The sequence below is a fragment of the Dermochelys coriacea genome, chromosome 9, assembly GCF_009764565.3.
Source record: "Dermochelys coriacea isolate rDerCor1 chromosome 9, rDerCor1.pri.v4, whole genome shotgun sequence".
Taxonomy (NCBI): Eukaryota; Metazoa; Chordata; order Testudines; family Dermochelyidae; genus Dermochelys; species Dermochelys coriacea.
This window is the reverse complement of record NC_050076.1, coordinates 62,721,575-62,738,129: the sequence shown is the minus strand read 5'-3', so window position 1 is coordinate 62,738,129 and position 16,555 is coordinate 62,721,575. Positions and strand designations below refer to the sequence as shown.

Here is a 16,555-nt window from a genome sequence, read left to right as displayed (position 1 = left end):
CTCTCCTGCCAGAGAGAAACAGAGACAGCAGCTAGAGAGTTAAGAGCAATCGTCACATGTTTGATGCTGTCAACTTCACATCAACTGGCACCGTCTGCTAGGCAGAATTCAACATCCACCTTGCCCTGTCTGGGCTCGTGTACGTGCCGTATCCAAGCAATGAGCATTAGACCAGAAACACACCCATTTGTGTATGGGACTGAGCTTGCATGGAGGAGCATTCAGAAACCACCTTGGGTCCTTCACACATCCTTCTAATATTCTGCACAAACAACTAGAGCCTTGCAACCTGACAGGACCTGACAACAAGTGTTGGGTTCGAGTCGGGTGTGAAAACAGCCTGAGACAGTCAGCATTGGAGCTGGTTGAGTGGTCTCTGATCACCTCCTCCTGCCCGTGGGATCTGCGCAGCTGCCACTGCTATCTCATTAAGCTGCGTGTGCTGCAGAGCAAGCATGCCAGCGAGTTGCAGAGCCTCTCACTCCGCAGCACACAGACTGTGGTGAGGCAGCAGCAGCCAGAAGGACTATGGCATGCAGTCCCAGCCACCATGCTGGCACCATAGGCAGGAGGCAGCTGGAGATGGATCATAGGCATGAAGTGTGCGAAGCAGGACACCCCACCAGGCTGAGCCCCCAGGACAAGGCAATGGTGGCGGCGCTGACACAAGTTTGGGTGGAAGTATCGGGGTTAGGTCAGATCTGAAAATGACTCAGCACTCTCGGGTCGGGTTTGGATTAGCTGTGCTCATACCTCTCATGTGTCCTGCACTGTGTGGGAAATCCTGCATCAGGCGTTTATTTTTAAGGTTGCCCTGAACTGTCATTGCAAAGTCCCAGCAATAAAAAATGGTTACCTACCTTTCGTAACTGTTGTTCTTCGAAATGTGTTGCTCATGTCCATTCCAATAGGTGTGTGACACACTGCATGCACAATCATCAGAAGGTTTTTCCCCTAGTGATACCCGTCGGGTCGGCTGTGGAGACCTCTGGAGTGGTGCCTTTACGGCAGTGTATATAGGTCCTGGCCGACCTACTGCCTGCTCAGTTCCTTCTTGCCGGAATACTCCAACAGGGGGGAGGCGGGCAGGATTTGGAATGGACATGAGCAGCACATCTCGAAGAACAACAGTTACGAAAGGCAGGTAACCATTTTTTCTTCCTTGAGTGATTGCTTGTGTGCATTCCAATAGGTGACTTCCAAGCAGTTTCCCTGGGGGAGGGATTGGAGTTTACCTGGTTGCTGAGTGCAGGACTGCCCTGCCAAAGGCTGCAGCATCCCTCGCCTGCTGGGTAATGGCGTAGTGTGACATGAAGGTGTGGATGGAAGACCACGTTGCTGCCATTCATATGTCCCAGATGGGGACCTGCGTCAGCAGTGCTGCGGACAACACTTGCGCTCCCATGGAGTGCACCCTAGGCTAAGGGGCTGAAATTTTTGCCAGGTCGTAGCAAGTCCTGATACAGGACATGATCCATGATGAAATACGCTGGGACGAGATTGGAAGCCCCCTCATCCTTTCTGCGATTGCAATAAAGAGCTGTGGTGACTTACAAAATGGCTTTGTGCGCTCAATGTAGAATGCTAGGGCAAGCCTAACATCCAGGGAATGGAACATGTGCTCCCTGCTACTGGCATGGGATTTAGGGAAGAACACAGGTAAAAATATGTCTTGGTTCACATACACAGAAATGCAGGGTGAGGGTGTAGCTGCACCTTGTCTTTATAAAAGACCATATAGGGTGGTTTGGAAGTCAGCACTCTGAGCTCGGATATCCTTCTGGCCGAGGTTATGGCCACTAGAAAGGCCACCTTCCAAGAGAGGTAGGACAGAGGGCAGGTTGCCACGGGTTCGAACGGGGGCCCCGTGAGTGCGGACAGGACCAGGTTGAGGTCCCAATGGGGAATGGGCCATTGTACCTGGGGATAAAGTCTGTCTAAGCCCCTGAGAAACCTGCCCACCATGGGATTGTCGAACACTGACCCATCCGCTGCCCCTGGAAGAAAGGCCAAAATAGCAGCAAGGTGTACCCTTAGAGATGATATTGCTAACCCCTACTGCTTAAGGTATAACAGATAGTCCAAAATAAGGGGAATTGGAGGTAGCTGCGGTTCGGTTCCCTTTTGCCGAGACCAAATGGAAAAAGGCTTCCACTTTGCCGGGTACGTGGCACGAGTGGAGGGTTTCCTACTTCCCAGCAGGACCTCCCTCAATGGGTCCGAACACTGAAACTCAAGAGGGTTCAGCCATGGAGTTTCCTAGCCATGAGGTGGAGGAATTCCAGATTGGGGTGTTGCAGACAGCCGTGGTCCTGTGTGATTAGGGTCAGGCACACAGGAAGCGCCACTGGTCTGTCCACTGAGAGGTTCAACAGCATGATGAACCCATGCTGGCGGGGCCACGCTGGCACTATGAGGATCAAGGAAGCACCGTCCTGGTGAGTCTTGCGGAGGACTTTGTGTATGAGAGGGAAGGGTGGGTGACTCGCCCATGAAAGGTGAAAGGCATCCACGAAGGAGCCTGGGCTGTGCTTCAGAAATGAGCAGAATCGCCGGCACTTCCTGTTGCTCTGCACTGCAAACTGGTCTACATGGGGAAAAGACCCATCTCTGGAAAATCGAGTGACCGTGAAACAAGCAGCTGAGGCGGTCGGCTAGCTCGTTTTGCACTCCTGGAAAGTGCGACACCTCTAGATGTATCGGGTGGGTGATGCAAAAATCCCACAGCTTGAGGGCTTTCTGGCACAGAGGAGAGGAGCGAGCACTACCCTGTTTGTTTGTCAGCACCAACACACATGTGCCCTGCAGGCAGGCCTGGAATGCTTGGCATGCCAAACGGCCCTCAGCTCCCTTACATTAATATGCAGCAATAGTTCTGTGTGGGACCATAGGCCTTGGGTTCTGATATTGCCCAGGTGCGCTCCCCAAGCGAGCACTGAGGTGTCCGTGACTAGGGATAGTGTAGGATGGGGTTTAGCAGAGCTTGTGGTTGCAGCCACTAGTGGAGGGACTCGAGGATGCGAGGGGGGAGGGTAAGTATCACGTCCAGCCAGTCCCTGCCCGGCCTGTGCACCCGCGCCAACCACACTTGGAGGGGCCGAAGGCGTAACCTGGCGCACTGGACCACATATGTGCAGGCTGCCAAATGCTCCAATAGTTTCATGCCATTTCTGGCCGGGGTTGTGGGAAACTGGCGAAGGTTTTCAATAATGTCCATGAGTGCTTGGAAGTATAACTCCGGCAGGAACGCCCTTGCCTGTGTGGACTCCAAGAGAGCCCCTATGAATTCGATTCTCTGCACTGGGGCCAGTGTGGATTTGGAAATATAAAGTATGAGGCCCAGCCCGTGGAATGTGGCCCGGGCCAGGGACACATGCTGTGCGGCCCATGCTTGGGACTCGGCCTTGATGAGCCAGGCGTCTAGGTACAGGAATACTTGCTCCTGACGTCTGCGAAGGAAGGCTGCCACGACCACCATACACTTGGTGAATACCTGGGGGGCCGCCAAGAGCCCAAACAGGAGCACCCTGAACTGACAGTGCTGGCCACTGACCACGAATCTCAGGAATCATCTGTGGGATGGGATAATGGATATATGGAAGTATGCATCTTTCAAGTCGAGGGCAGTGTACCAGTCCCCCAGATCCAGGGAAGGAATGATGGCGGCCAGAGAGATCATGCGAAACTCTCAGGGAGTCCATCAGCACCGGACTCGATGGGCCTCCCGTCAACAGTGCCGGGGTCTTGAGGCCCAGACCGTGGGTGTCCCGTCGGGGGGATGGTCCCTGCTGAACTCCCCTCATGGCTTCTTGATGGGGAAATGACCCCTGTCTGCCTTCTTTTTCTTATGCAGCACCAGGGACTGCGAACGGTGCCGCCTGGTGGTATTGGCCTTATGGGTTGGAGAGCGGCGCCAGTGCTCCTTGGAGGAGTCCTTCTTCAGTGCTGGGACATCCCGCACCGAGGCTGGGGTGCTGCGCCCCGATGATGCCAATGATGCGTCCGACTGCAGAGGGCCGACTCCATCAGGTGGAGCTTCAAATGTTAGTCCCGCTCTCTCTTAGTCCTGGGTCTAAAGCTCCTGCAAATTGGGCACTTATCTGTCTGATGGCCCTCTCCTAAACACTTGAGAAAGGCAGCGTGAGGATCACCTGTGGGCACAGGTTTCGCACATCTCTCGCACGCCTTAAATCCCTGGGAACCAAGCAAGCCCCAGTGCCTGGGGAAATTAGAATGGAGGGGGAAGCCCCCCGAAGTAAGTCCAACTAATCTACAAACTAATATATCACAAACTAACAACTATATACAACTAAGAAAAGGGAACCACTAGGTAGGCACTTGCGAATGCAAGAGACTGAGCTGCTCCAACAACCATCACGGGCGGTAAGAAGGAGCTGAGCAGGCGGCAAGTCGGCAGGGACCTATATACAATACCATAAAGGCACCACTCCAGGGGTCTCCACAGCCAACCCGACGGGTACCACTGGGGAAAAACTTTCCGACGATCATGCACACGGCGCGCACACACACCTATTGGAATGAACATGAGCAATCACTTGAAGAACACTACCTTGCCTACTCGCTGTCCATACAGGATGCCACATTGGACAATCTACTGTACAGAGGCCGGGAGGTGGCCTAACTCACCAATCTCCCCACATACTCCTTGCAGGGATACGGGATAATACATCTCAAGCTTATGGCAGCCCAGCTGGATCATTTGGGTAAGGTTGGTGTTTCACGTGTGCTGATCTGAGCAGCACCTGGCACGCTCCACGCACAGAGTGCTCAGCAGCAGCAGTACCTCTGTATTCACCCTTAATGATTCCCACACACTCTCTGCAGACACTTGTTGCTTGGGCTTTAGTCAAGGGATTCAAAAGGAAAAAAGATTTCTGCCTACCCTGATTTTTGCCCCAGCTAGTGAATCCATTTCTGCATGAGTGGAAAGTGTTATTGGCGGCTGCAGCTCAGCCCCAACAAGTTGAGCCTGATGCAGGGAGCAGCCTGGGCTCAGGTCAAATTCAGGTCCAGGCTGGGCTTTAGAAGTAGGTCTGAGCAGACCTCTATATCAAGACCCTGCTACAGCTGCTGCATGGAGCTCTATTCATACACAACCTTAGCACCATTCTGTCTGACTGGGAGATGTTACAAACACCACCAATGAACTGTGGAGAAGACAGAGAAGATTGGAAAAGGTGGAGCACAAACCCCTGACACTGGTATGGAACCTTTCTGTCTCCTACAAGGATCCCCTCCATCCATCTCCACCGGTGGGAAAACAGTGAGGAGGAAAAGGGCTGAGGAGCAAATCTCAATGAAACAGAGACAAACACGGCTCTCCTAGGACAAGGACACTGACAAGTCAGTGCCAAGACTGAGAGAATGAATAGAGCTCCAAGCAGCAGCTGTAGCAGGAGCTTGAAGTGAGCTGTTCCTTAAGTTACCAGGGTTGCTTTGGCTTTTGTGGAAAGGCAAGAAGCCAGCCAGACACAGCTCCCTGACCAATGGCATCACAAGTCTAATCCATTTAGACAATTAATCTAAAAACTATTTTAGGAAGGAATTTTGACTGGGGACAAGGAGCCACCTTATTTTTTCTGGAATATGGCAAAAGGAAGGTCAGGCTGGAGAGCTCACAAGTGTTTCACGTGCAGCTGTGCCTCACACAAGGAACAGACACCAAACAATCTGCCGAACAGGCACAGTTTGGGAACGCTGGATGCGACTCCCACGTCCTGTGTGAAGCATAGCTCTCGCTGGAGACATGATCCAAGGCATTTCAAGCCTCCTGCACAGCAGTCTATGTGGGGAATTTTAAGCCTTGCAGAGCCAGCATTAGTTGAAAAACCACAACTTGGTGTTGGTCTCAGATGAAAAGAGGCTGGTGCCCTAGAAGCGTTGAGGCCTCAGGGCCCTGCACAAAGCCCCAAGCACCACCACCTATCCTTGAGGGGAAAGCTTTCTACACATCTACTTGCCCTATAACCATATGCACCCACTCTCATGCAGTGAGCTGAGAAACAACCAAGCAACCACAGTTTAAACATTACTCAATAAAACAAGGGAAAGGCAGAAAACAAATAACGGTCTGATGGAGCTCAGCTCCTGCGGCCTACAAGCACTGGAACGTAGCTGAGATATTTTCTGGCTGGTGCCCCCTTTTATGGCCATACATGATCAGTTCAGTGCACGCACTCATCACTACTAGGAGCTGCTGCTTTGGAGATGGCTCTGAGCCTGGTGCATCAGATTTTGTACATCCCAGTGATGCAGTTCTGCAGATGCAATACATTCAAAGGGGCACTGGGTAATTCCTAATGATAAAGCCTGGGAACGGTAAGGAGAGAAACCTCTTCAGATGGAGTCAAGCAGGTAAAGGGGAACTCTCCAGTGACTCTTGACATCAGGAAAGCTACCTTCATGACTAAAAGAGATATGTGGATCACAAAAAACAATAAAGGGGGCAGGGGAGATGACTCCAGACCAGTGATTCTCCCACTACTGTGGGCCACATATGCAGCTCTCTGTGTGTTACATGGGTCACATCCACACAATATATATACTACCTGTATGGCCCTGAGGATGTCACATGGGCCGCAGCTGTATGCTGATTGGGCCATAGGTTGAGAACCACTGCTCCAGAGGATCAGAGTGTCATAGGATGAATGCTCTGTGCTGTTGGAGCTCTACGTGTTATTGGAAAGATGTTGATGAAACCCAAAGGCCCCATCTATGGCTCCAATTCCTGAAATGTTGAAGTGTTACTGTTTAAATGTTCAAATTTAATTGGTGTTGGTCCTGCTTTGAGCAGGGAATTGGACCAGATGACCTCCTGAGGTCTCTTCCAATCCTAATATTCTATGATTCTAAATGGCCCTTATTTATCTTTTGGGGAGTCTGCTGGAACAGACCCAGGGGATATTAATGCACAGGACTGCGGGAGGAATTTTTCTGCCGATAGCTCACTTCATCCTGATACTCTGCAGAGTTTTGTGGGGAACAAGACTCCAGGAGGCACTTTCAGATATTTAAACCAGCATGAGGATGTCAAACCCCACAGCAGTCAGAGAAGTAACCACGGGGAACAAGAGGAAATGCCTCTTCAGATAGCAATAACAAACAGATCATGTCACAGAAAACTACACAGAAACAGTTATTTCTCTGTCCCAATTTCCAAACCCATCGTTCGAAGCAAAGGCGTGCCTACCAGAGAGATAGAGTGCCTTGTCCACCATGAATTCCTCAGCAAAGCGGATGTGGCAGAAGTTCTTTTTACTCTTCCGAATAGCTATGATCTCTCCACACTGCTCAAAAACCTCCACAATGATCTGCTCGGTCCCGTTTTCTGGTAGTCCTCCTACAAACACTGTCTTGCACCCTGGGGGCCTCTCTCTCGTTGCAGGAGGAGGAAGATCTGCACATGGCAAGAGGTAAAATACTGGAGGTTAGAAGGTCCCTCTCCAAGTGCTCCACATATCCACTTATCAGTCCTCAGAGCCAACCATCACTTTCTTTGAACATGTGCTTAGTCCCAGTATATCTCACTTTACTGAGTACTGGCATTTATGATATTCACTGGGGCCTACCAAACAGAATTTGCTCACTAGGTGGTATATCCTGGACTTTCAGAGCCATGAATGGATTCCCCAGTGTTAATAAGCACTCCCCTAGTCAATGTGAGGCATGTCACTCCTGGAGAGCACTGCACTTCAAGGATACCGATAATACTAAACCAACTGCAATGAACACCGCCAAAGGCTGTGCCCCAGCCCTGGGCAGTAAGGCAGGTGCACAGTAGTCCCTACAGCAACGTTAGTAAAGAAATAAGATATTCATTACATGCTTTTTATTTTGCTTGTCTTTAATTTATCATTTCAAAATCTTGACACTAGAACAACGAACCAGAAAAGATGACATATTAAAACTATCCCCTCCATGTGAATACAAAGAATCCTGCTCAAGCGAGAAGACAACAAGAACATCTTGAAATGGATACAAAACCTGAAATCATGGAGACATCAAATCCATTTTCCACAATAGAATCAATACCCATTGCATTCTCTGGTCACAGGAGAAATCCAGCCAAACTAAAAAAACAAACTGGCAGGCAACAGAAGACACCAGCATCTCACCCTGCTCCTTCTGACCTGGGCAGCTGGGGATTCCCCTGGTCTGGGAGGTACTTTGTGGGACAGAGCTGACTGCGCTGGCTCAGTATCTCGCACACACAGTAGGGGAACATCCACAGGAACAGGCACATCAAGAGCACAGTTGAGCTCCAGAGATCCCCAGCCATGCTGGCTTCATCTCCCACCAATATCTCAGAGCCTTCTTCCGTGCAGCACATTATATGGGGAACATCCTACTCCAATCATTACATACAGCCACTACCCTATCCTCAATACCTGAGAGTGCCATGACATCCTTAGTAAACTGCCCAATGGAGCATACACAGGTCTTTACGGCTTGCTGTGGTCTTATGTCTTTCTGATCCTTCCCTTCTATAAGCATCACTTCTGCAGCCAATGTTTCTTTTCAGTGCCCCACTTTTATTTCAGAGGAACTGCCGGATAGGATCAGCCCCAAGGTCCATCTAGTCCAGTATCCTATCTCTGGCAGTGGCAGCACCAGCTGCTTCAGAGGAAGGTGCAAGAACCTCACAGTAGGCTGATGTGGGATAATCTGCCCCGTGGATTGTTTTAAATGTGAGATTTTATCTCCCTTCCAATTCTCTTTTTAGCATTATCTATGATAGCTCTGGCTAGTTGTGTTATGCATAAAAATGTCCAATTCCTCTTTGAATCTTGCTAAATTCTTGGCCTCACCAACAACCTGTCGCAATGAGTTCCACAGTCTAATCTTGTATTATGTGGAAAAAATATTTCTTCTTAACAGTTTTTAATTTGCCACTTTTTAATGTAATTGAATTTCCCCTTGTTCTTATGCTATGAGGCAGGGAGAGCATAAGTTCCTTCTTTAGACCATTTTATACTTTTTTCATGTCCCTCATTTCAAACAGATTTCAGGGGAAGAAAACAATCTGTTAGCTGCTCAGAATCACCTTTTTCACATTCAGAAAACTCAAAAACAGCAGCTTGCAGGGGATTTGTCCTGAAGCTCTGGCATTTCTGTTTACTTGGACTTTTGTAAAGTGACCATGATTCATAGATGATTGTAAAGCCAGAAAAGACCCCTGTGATAATGTAATCTGATCTCCTGCACAGCACAGGCCACTGGACTTCCCTGAATGAATTCCCATTTGAACTAAAATCTATCTTTTAAAAAAACAAGGAGTCCTGATGAGCTATGCCTTGAGGGAGCCAGCGGCGTAGGAGCAGGAGCACCTTTCAGACACCACCCTGATGACTGGAAAAATATGGGACTTTGGGGGATATATAACCCCAAACAGCGAGGGCCTGACTACACCTCCAGAGAGCTAATAGCATAAATGAATTTGATTTCCATGCCTAACCCAGGATTATGAAAAGCTGCTAGCTGACGCTCAGAGGCTGACAGTGACAACTGCTCTCAGCATGTAAGCTTCTGCTTCTGGTGGTGTTTCTAGGCCAGGTGAGTCTAGAATAAGAAGGCAAATGTTCCTCAGCCAAAGGTAACGATACTAACTCAGGTGACTGAGGAGTGATGCCTCCTCCTCTGGGGCACACATAGGCCATTTACAGGGATTGTGGGCAGACGTGCTTGATAGGGTGGGTTCTGAAGGAGGCATGGAAGAGGTCACCTGAAGCAGTGAAGAAGACAGTTGACCTTGCAGTCGTTGTAAAAGGGAGCTCAAGGGGAAAGGTTCCCTCCCATGAGAGAGCAGAGCTGTTGGCCGGGTGCGGACACCTCACTCATGAGCCCACTCTCTAGCCAGGAGGAGGCCTGACTGGCTGTTTCTGTGGCTGTAAACCATGTAATTCTTCTCCTGATGCTTCCCCAGTGCCTATCAGACATGCAGCTCCCCATACGTCCAGATCTTCAGCTCCACAGCAGAAAGGCAGACCCTCTTTCCCATCCTGACTACGATTCAGATGCCAAATGCCTTGCACTGGGAACAGGTATGATGCAGATACTCAGCCTCTGACTAATATCCATGTAGCTGAACCCCCATGTCTGTGGAAGCTGAACGTGTGACAGGCTGTATTGTCTATTTTTCTCACACAGAAACATCTACATAAGTGCACGCTCGCCAGGCCCCAGCTTTAAGCAGTTAGCCAAACCAGCCAGGACTCCAGAGGCAACCGGGGCACAGCCCTTGCAGAGGAAGAGAAGGGGAGAGGACATTGGAGGGAGGGATCTGAGCCCATGCCTCATCCTGATAGCCCTCTCCTGGAGCCACAATCCATGCTCCTCATGAACCTGATCAAGGCAGAGAGCCAGGGGAATGGAGACTAAGATCTCCCATCACAGGGGGCACTAGCTCAGCCCACAGCATGCACATGCACCTCCAACTGGAAGAACAGCATCCCCCTAGAGCACGCTAGGCACTACCCATACAGGGCCCAGCACTCCTCCCAAGAGCCAGCACTGTCTACATGTGCTGAGGAGAGGCTGGTGTCCTGAAGAAAATCAAAGCAAGCCAGGAAACTTGCACATCTCCCCTGCCGGCTACTCTGTAACTCACAGCTAATGCCCCTGCCTGATTGATTCTGTCCTGAGCCCTGCCCACCATGCACTGAGGAGCAGCACCACACACCTGCTTTCAGGAACCATCATGGGGTGTATGGTTTCAGAGTAGCAGCCGTGTTAGTCTGTATTCGCAAAAAGAAAAGGAGTACTTGTGGCACCTTAGAGACTAACACATTTATTTCAGCATAAGCTTTCGTGAGCTACAGCTCACTTCATCGGATGCATTCAGTGGAAAATACAGTGGGGAGATGATTTATATACACAGAGAACATGAAACAATGGGTGTTATCATACACACTGTAAGGAGAGTGATCACTTAAGATGAGCTATTACCACCGGGGTGGGGGGGAGGAGGAAGAAAACCTTTTGTAGTGATAATCAAGGTGGGCCATTTCCAGCAGTTGACAAGAACGTCTGAGGAACGGGGGGGGGGAGGAGAAATAGTTTTACTTTGTGTAATGAGAAGGGCAACAAAGGTCTGACAAGATTATGACTGTCAACAGATGGCTTAGGCAGTGGTGCTATAAGGAGGGCTTTGGGATGTATGGCCACTGGGAGGCATTCACGGACAGAGGTCAGTTCTCTCGGGATGGACTTCATCTGAGTAGGGAAGGAAATAGACTTCTAGGATCGAGGCTGGCACAACTAATAAAGAGAGCTTTAAAGTAGGAATTGGGGGGGGATGGATGGGAGATGTCCAGAAAATCTCCACGCCAGATTTTAGCATTGAGAGGGAAGAAGATGAAGTAAGAATGGATACAGCCATGGGTAGGAGAATGTATATAAGAAGTGAGGGCAGTGTGGATACTAGTCTAATAGGTTATACTGGATGTAGAATGACTGTGCCTAATAGGGTACAAAATGTGAGCGAGGCCAAACAGCAAAAATTAAGATGTTTGTACACCAATGCGAGGAGTCTAGGTAACAAAATGGAGGAACTAGAGCTACTGGTGCAGGAAGTGAAACCAGATATTATAGGGATAACAGAAACATGGTGGAATAGTAGTCATGACTCGACTACAGGTATTGAAGGGTATGTGCTCTTTAGGAAAGACAGAAACAAAGGTAAAGGGGGTGGAGTAGCATTGTATATCAATGATGAGGTAGAATGTAAAGAAATAAGAAGCGATGCAATGGATAAGACAGAGTCTGTCTGGGCAAAAATTACATTGGGGAAGAAAACTAGTAAAGCCTCTCCTACGATAGTGCTTGGGGTGTGCTATAGACCTCCGGGATCTAATTTGGATATGGATAAAGCCCTTTTTAATGTCTTTAATAAAGTAAATACTAATGGAAACTGCATGATCATGGGAGACTTTAACTTCCCAGATATAGACTGGAGGACCAGTGCTAGTAATAATAATAGGGCTCAGATTTTCCTAGATGCGATAGCTGATAGATTCCTTCATCAAGTAGTTGCTGAACCAACTAGAGGGGATGCCATTTTAGATTTAATTTTGGTGAATAGCGAGGACCTCATAGAAGAAATGGTTGTAGGGGACAATCTTGGCTCAAGTGATCATGAGCTAATTCAGTTCAATAAATGGAAGGATTAACAAAAATAAATCTGCAACTAGGGTTTTTGATTTCAAAAGGGCTGACTTTCAAAAATTAAGGAAATTAGTTAGGGAAGTGGATTGGACTGAAGAACTTATGGATCTAAAGGTAGAGGAGGCCTGGGATTACTTTAAATCAAAACTGCAGAAGCTATCGGAAGCCTGTATCCCAAGAAAGGGGAAAAAATTCATAGGAAGGAGTTGTAGACCAAGCTGGTTGAGCAAGCATCTTAGAGAGATGATTAAGAAGAAGCAGAAAGCATACAGGGAGTGGAAGATGGGAGGGATCAGCAAGGAAAGCTACCTAATTGAGGTCAGAACATGTAGGGATAAAGTGAGACAGGCTAAAAGTCGAGTAGAGTTGGACCTTGCAAAGGGAATTAAAACCAATAGTAAAAGGTTCTACAGCCATATAAATAAGAAAAAAACTAAAAAGGAAGAAGTGGGGCCGCTTAACACTGAGGATGGAGTGGAGGTTAAAGATAATCTAGGCATGGCCCAATATCTAAACAAATACTTTGCCTCAGTCTTTAATAAGGCTAAAGAGGATCTTGGGGATAATGGTAGCATGACAAATGGGAAGGAGGATATAGAGGTAGATATTACCATATCTGAGGTAGAAGCGAAACTGAAACAGCTTAATGGGACTAAATCGGGGGGCCCAGATAATCTTCATCCAAGAATATTAAAGGAATTGGCACCTGAAATTGCAAGCCCATTAGCAAGAATTTTTAATGAATCTGTAAACTCAGGAATAGTACCGAATGATTGGAGAATTGCTAATATAGTTCCTATTTTTAAGAAAGGAAAAAAAAGTGATCCGGGTAACTACAGGCCAGTTAGTTTGACATCTGTAGTATGCAAGGTCCTGGAAAAAATTTTGAAGGAGAAATTAGTTAAGGACATTGAAGTCAATGGTAAATGGGACAAAATACAACATGGTTTTACAAAAGGTAGATCGTGCCAAACCAACCTAATCTCCTTTTTTGAAAAAGTAACAGATTTTTTAGATAAAGGAAATGCAGTGGATCTAATTTATCTAGATTTCAGTAAGGCATTTGATACCATGCCACATGGGGAATTATTAGTTAAATTGGAGAAGATGGGGATCAATATGAACATCAAAAGGTGGATAAGGAATTGGTTAAAGGGGAGACTGCAACGGGTCCTACTGAAAGGCGAACTGTCAGGTTGGAGGGAGGTTACCAGTGGAGTTTCTCAGGGATCGGTTTTGGGACCAATCTTATTTAATCTTTTTATTACTGACCTTGGCACAAAAAGTGGGAGTGTGCTAATAAAGTTTGCAGATGATACAAAGCTGGGAGGTATTGCCAATTCGGAGAAGGATCGGGATATTATACAGGAGGATCTGGATTACCTTGTAAACTGGAGTAATAGTAATAGGATGAAATTTAATAGTGAGAAGTGTAAGGTTATGCATTTAGGGATTAATAACAAGAATTTTAGCTATAAGTTGGGGACGCATCAATTAGAAGTAATGGAAGAGGAGAAGGACCTTGGAGTATTGGTTGATCATAGGATGACTATGAGCTGCCAATGTGATATGGCTGTGAAAAAAGCTAATGCGGTTTTGGGATGCATCAGGAGAGGCATTTCCAGTAGGGATAAGGAGGTTTTAGTACCATTATACAAGGCACTGGTGAGACCTCACCTAGAATACTGTGTGCAGTTCTGGTCTCCCATGTTTAAAAAGGATGAATTCAAACTGGAGCAGGTACAGAGAAGGGCTACTAGGATGATCCGAGGAATGGAAAACTTGTCTTATGAAAGGAGACTTAAGGAGCTTGGCTTGTTTAGCCTAACTAAAAGAAGGTTGAGGGGAGATATGATTGCTCTCTATAAATATATCAGAGGGATAAATACAGGAGAGGGAGAGGAATTATTTAAGCTCAGCACCAATGTGGACACAAGAACAAATGGGTATAAACTGGCCACCAGGAAGTTTAGACTTGAAATCAGACGAAGGTTTTTAACCATCAGAGGAGTGAAGTTTTGGAATAGCCTTCCAAGGGAAGCAGTGGGGGGCAAAAGATCTATCTGGCTTTAAGATTCTACTCGATAAGTTTATGGAGGAGATGGTATGATGGGATAATCGGATTTTGGTAAGTAATTGATCTTTAAATATTCAGGGTAAATAGGCCAAATCCCCTGAGATGGGATATTAGATGGATGGGATCTGAGTTACTATAGAAAATTCTTTCCTGGGTATCTGGCTGGTGAATCTTGCCCATATGCTCAGGGTTTAGCTGATTGCCATATTTGGGGTCGGGAAGGAATTTTCCTCCAGGGCAGATTGGAGAGGCCCTGGAGCTTTTTCGCCTTCCTCTGTAGCATGGGGCATGGTTGACTTGAGGGAGGCTTCTCTGCTCCTTGAAGTCTTTGAACCATGATTTAAGGACTTCAATAGCTCAGACATGGGTGAGGTTTTTCATAGGAGTGGGTGGGTGAGATTCTGTGACCTGCGCTGTGCAGGAGGTCGGACTAGATGATCAGAATAGTCCCTTCTGACCTTATTATCTATGAATCTATGAATGACCCATCCACTCCCAGTCTCTATTCAAGCCTAAGTTAATTGTATCCAGTTTGCAATTAATTCCAATTCAGCAGTCTCTAGTTGGAGTCTGTTTTTGAAGTTTTTGTGTTGAAGAATAGCCACTCTTAGGTCTGTAATCGAGTGACCAGAAAGATCGAAGTGTTCTCCAACTGGTTTTTGAATGTTATAATTCTTGACGTTTGATTTGTGTCCATTTATTCTTTTACATAGAGACTGTCCAGTTTGACCAATGTACATGGCTGACTTAGAACAACGCTTCCTCAGCTCTCGTCCCCTAATGCCCCTACTCTACTTGCGCTACATTGATGACATCTTCATCATCTGGACCCATGGAAAAGAAGCCCTTGAGGAATTCCACCATGATTTCAACAATTTCCATCCCATCATCAACCTCAGCCTGGATCAGTCCACACAAGAGATCCACTTCCTGGACACTACAGTGATAATAAGCAATGGTCACATAAACACCACCCTATACCGGAAATTTACTGCCCGCTATTCCTACCTACATGCCTCCAGCTTTCACCCAGATCACAACACATGATCCATTGTCTACAGCCAAGCTCTACAATACAACCGCATTTGCTCCAACCCTTCAGACGGAGACAAACACCTACAAGATCTCTATCAAGCATTCTTACAACTATTTTTCTTTTTTAATGGGGTGTATGTATCCCACGCTGGCCCAGTGACCAAAGGGTTAATACAGGCACTGCCGGCCACTGCTGATTGGAAGCCTGACAGCAGGAGGGAGGATAAAAGGGCTGGGAAGCAGAGGGGCAGGGTGGCTACCAGAGGAGTGAGCAGGCTGTACAAAGGCACTCCTTCCAACAAGCTAGTAAAGAGCTGCCCATAGACAATAGCCCAGGAGGGGATGAACTGCCTGACAGGCTGGAGAACCTGCAGAGACCTGCAGGGGAAGGTAGGAAGAAACTCAGGGCACTATTAGAGTCGATGAACCCTGATCCTGCTTTATCCAGCTTGAGGGTCCTGTGCTGGTACCCAGAGGAGTGGGCGAACCTGGGCTCCCTCCAGCCCCCTGATGGACTTGGGAGTGGAGAAGTGGGAGTTTTCAGACTCCTGGTCATCTGCTTCTCTGTGTATTAGTCTTCCTGTCTTGGGGTTTCCATTGGTTCCTGTCTGTGATTCTTATTGATTTGTACAGACTGTTATATGCATTTATCTTACATGTACTACAGCAAGCTTGGCTCCATTCATGCTCCCAGCCCATCCCTGCAGAGTTCGCCACAGAACTGAAACATGGATCATCAACCAGCACTCTCTCTTCAGCCTCCCAACAGCAAGTGTCTAAGATAAAAGCTGCCTTTCCGTATCATTACTCCAGAATCTTCCCATCTTTGTGACCCAATTATGTGTGCAGAAAACCACACCATATAGTTTAGACCCAGAACATTCAAAGGGCAGGGGTCCACGCTGACTGCTACCAATTACCAGGCTTATTACTGAAAAAGATCTAATTCCTTCAGATTGTAAAGAGCTTGTGAAATGATAAACAGCCAGTGACAAGGACCAATTGGTGCTATTGCCTTATAACTTGCTTTATTATCAGTGGACCCCTTAAAATGTACATCCTCAGCAAGCTGTGCTGGTGGGTGGTACAGGGAACAGGCTCCCACATGTTTCTAAATGAATCACACTTTCTTGTGGTTTCTGGCTTCTTATTCTTAAAGAGGAATCAGAGTAGCAGCCGTGTTAGTCTGTATTCGCAAAAAGAAAAGGAGTACTTGTGGCACCTTAGAGACTAACAAATGAAGTGAGCTGTAGCTCACGA

General features: G+C 47.5%; 1 protein-coding gene across 1 annotated transcript in view; it reads right to left on the bottom strand.

Annotated features, from left to right (window-relative positions):
• ENOX2 (ecto-NOX disulfide-thiol exchanger 2) overlaps positions 1-16,555 on the bottom strand; it is a 132,471-nt gene that overhangs the window by 55,128 nt on the left and 60,788 nt on the right. The window contains 1 exon segment of the mRNA XM_043491868.1: positions 7,211-7,417. Coding sequence (XP_043347803.1) covers positions 7,211-7,417 — 207 coding nt within the window.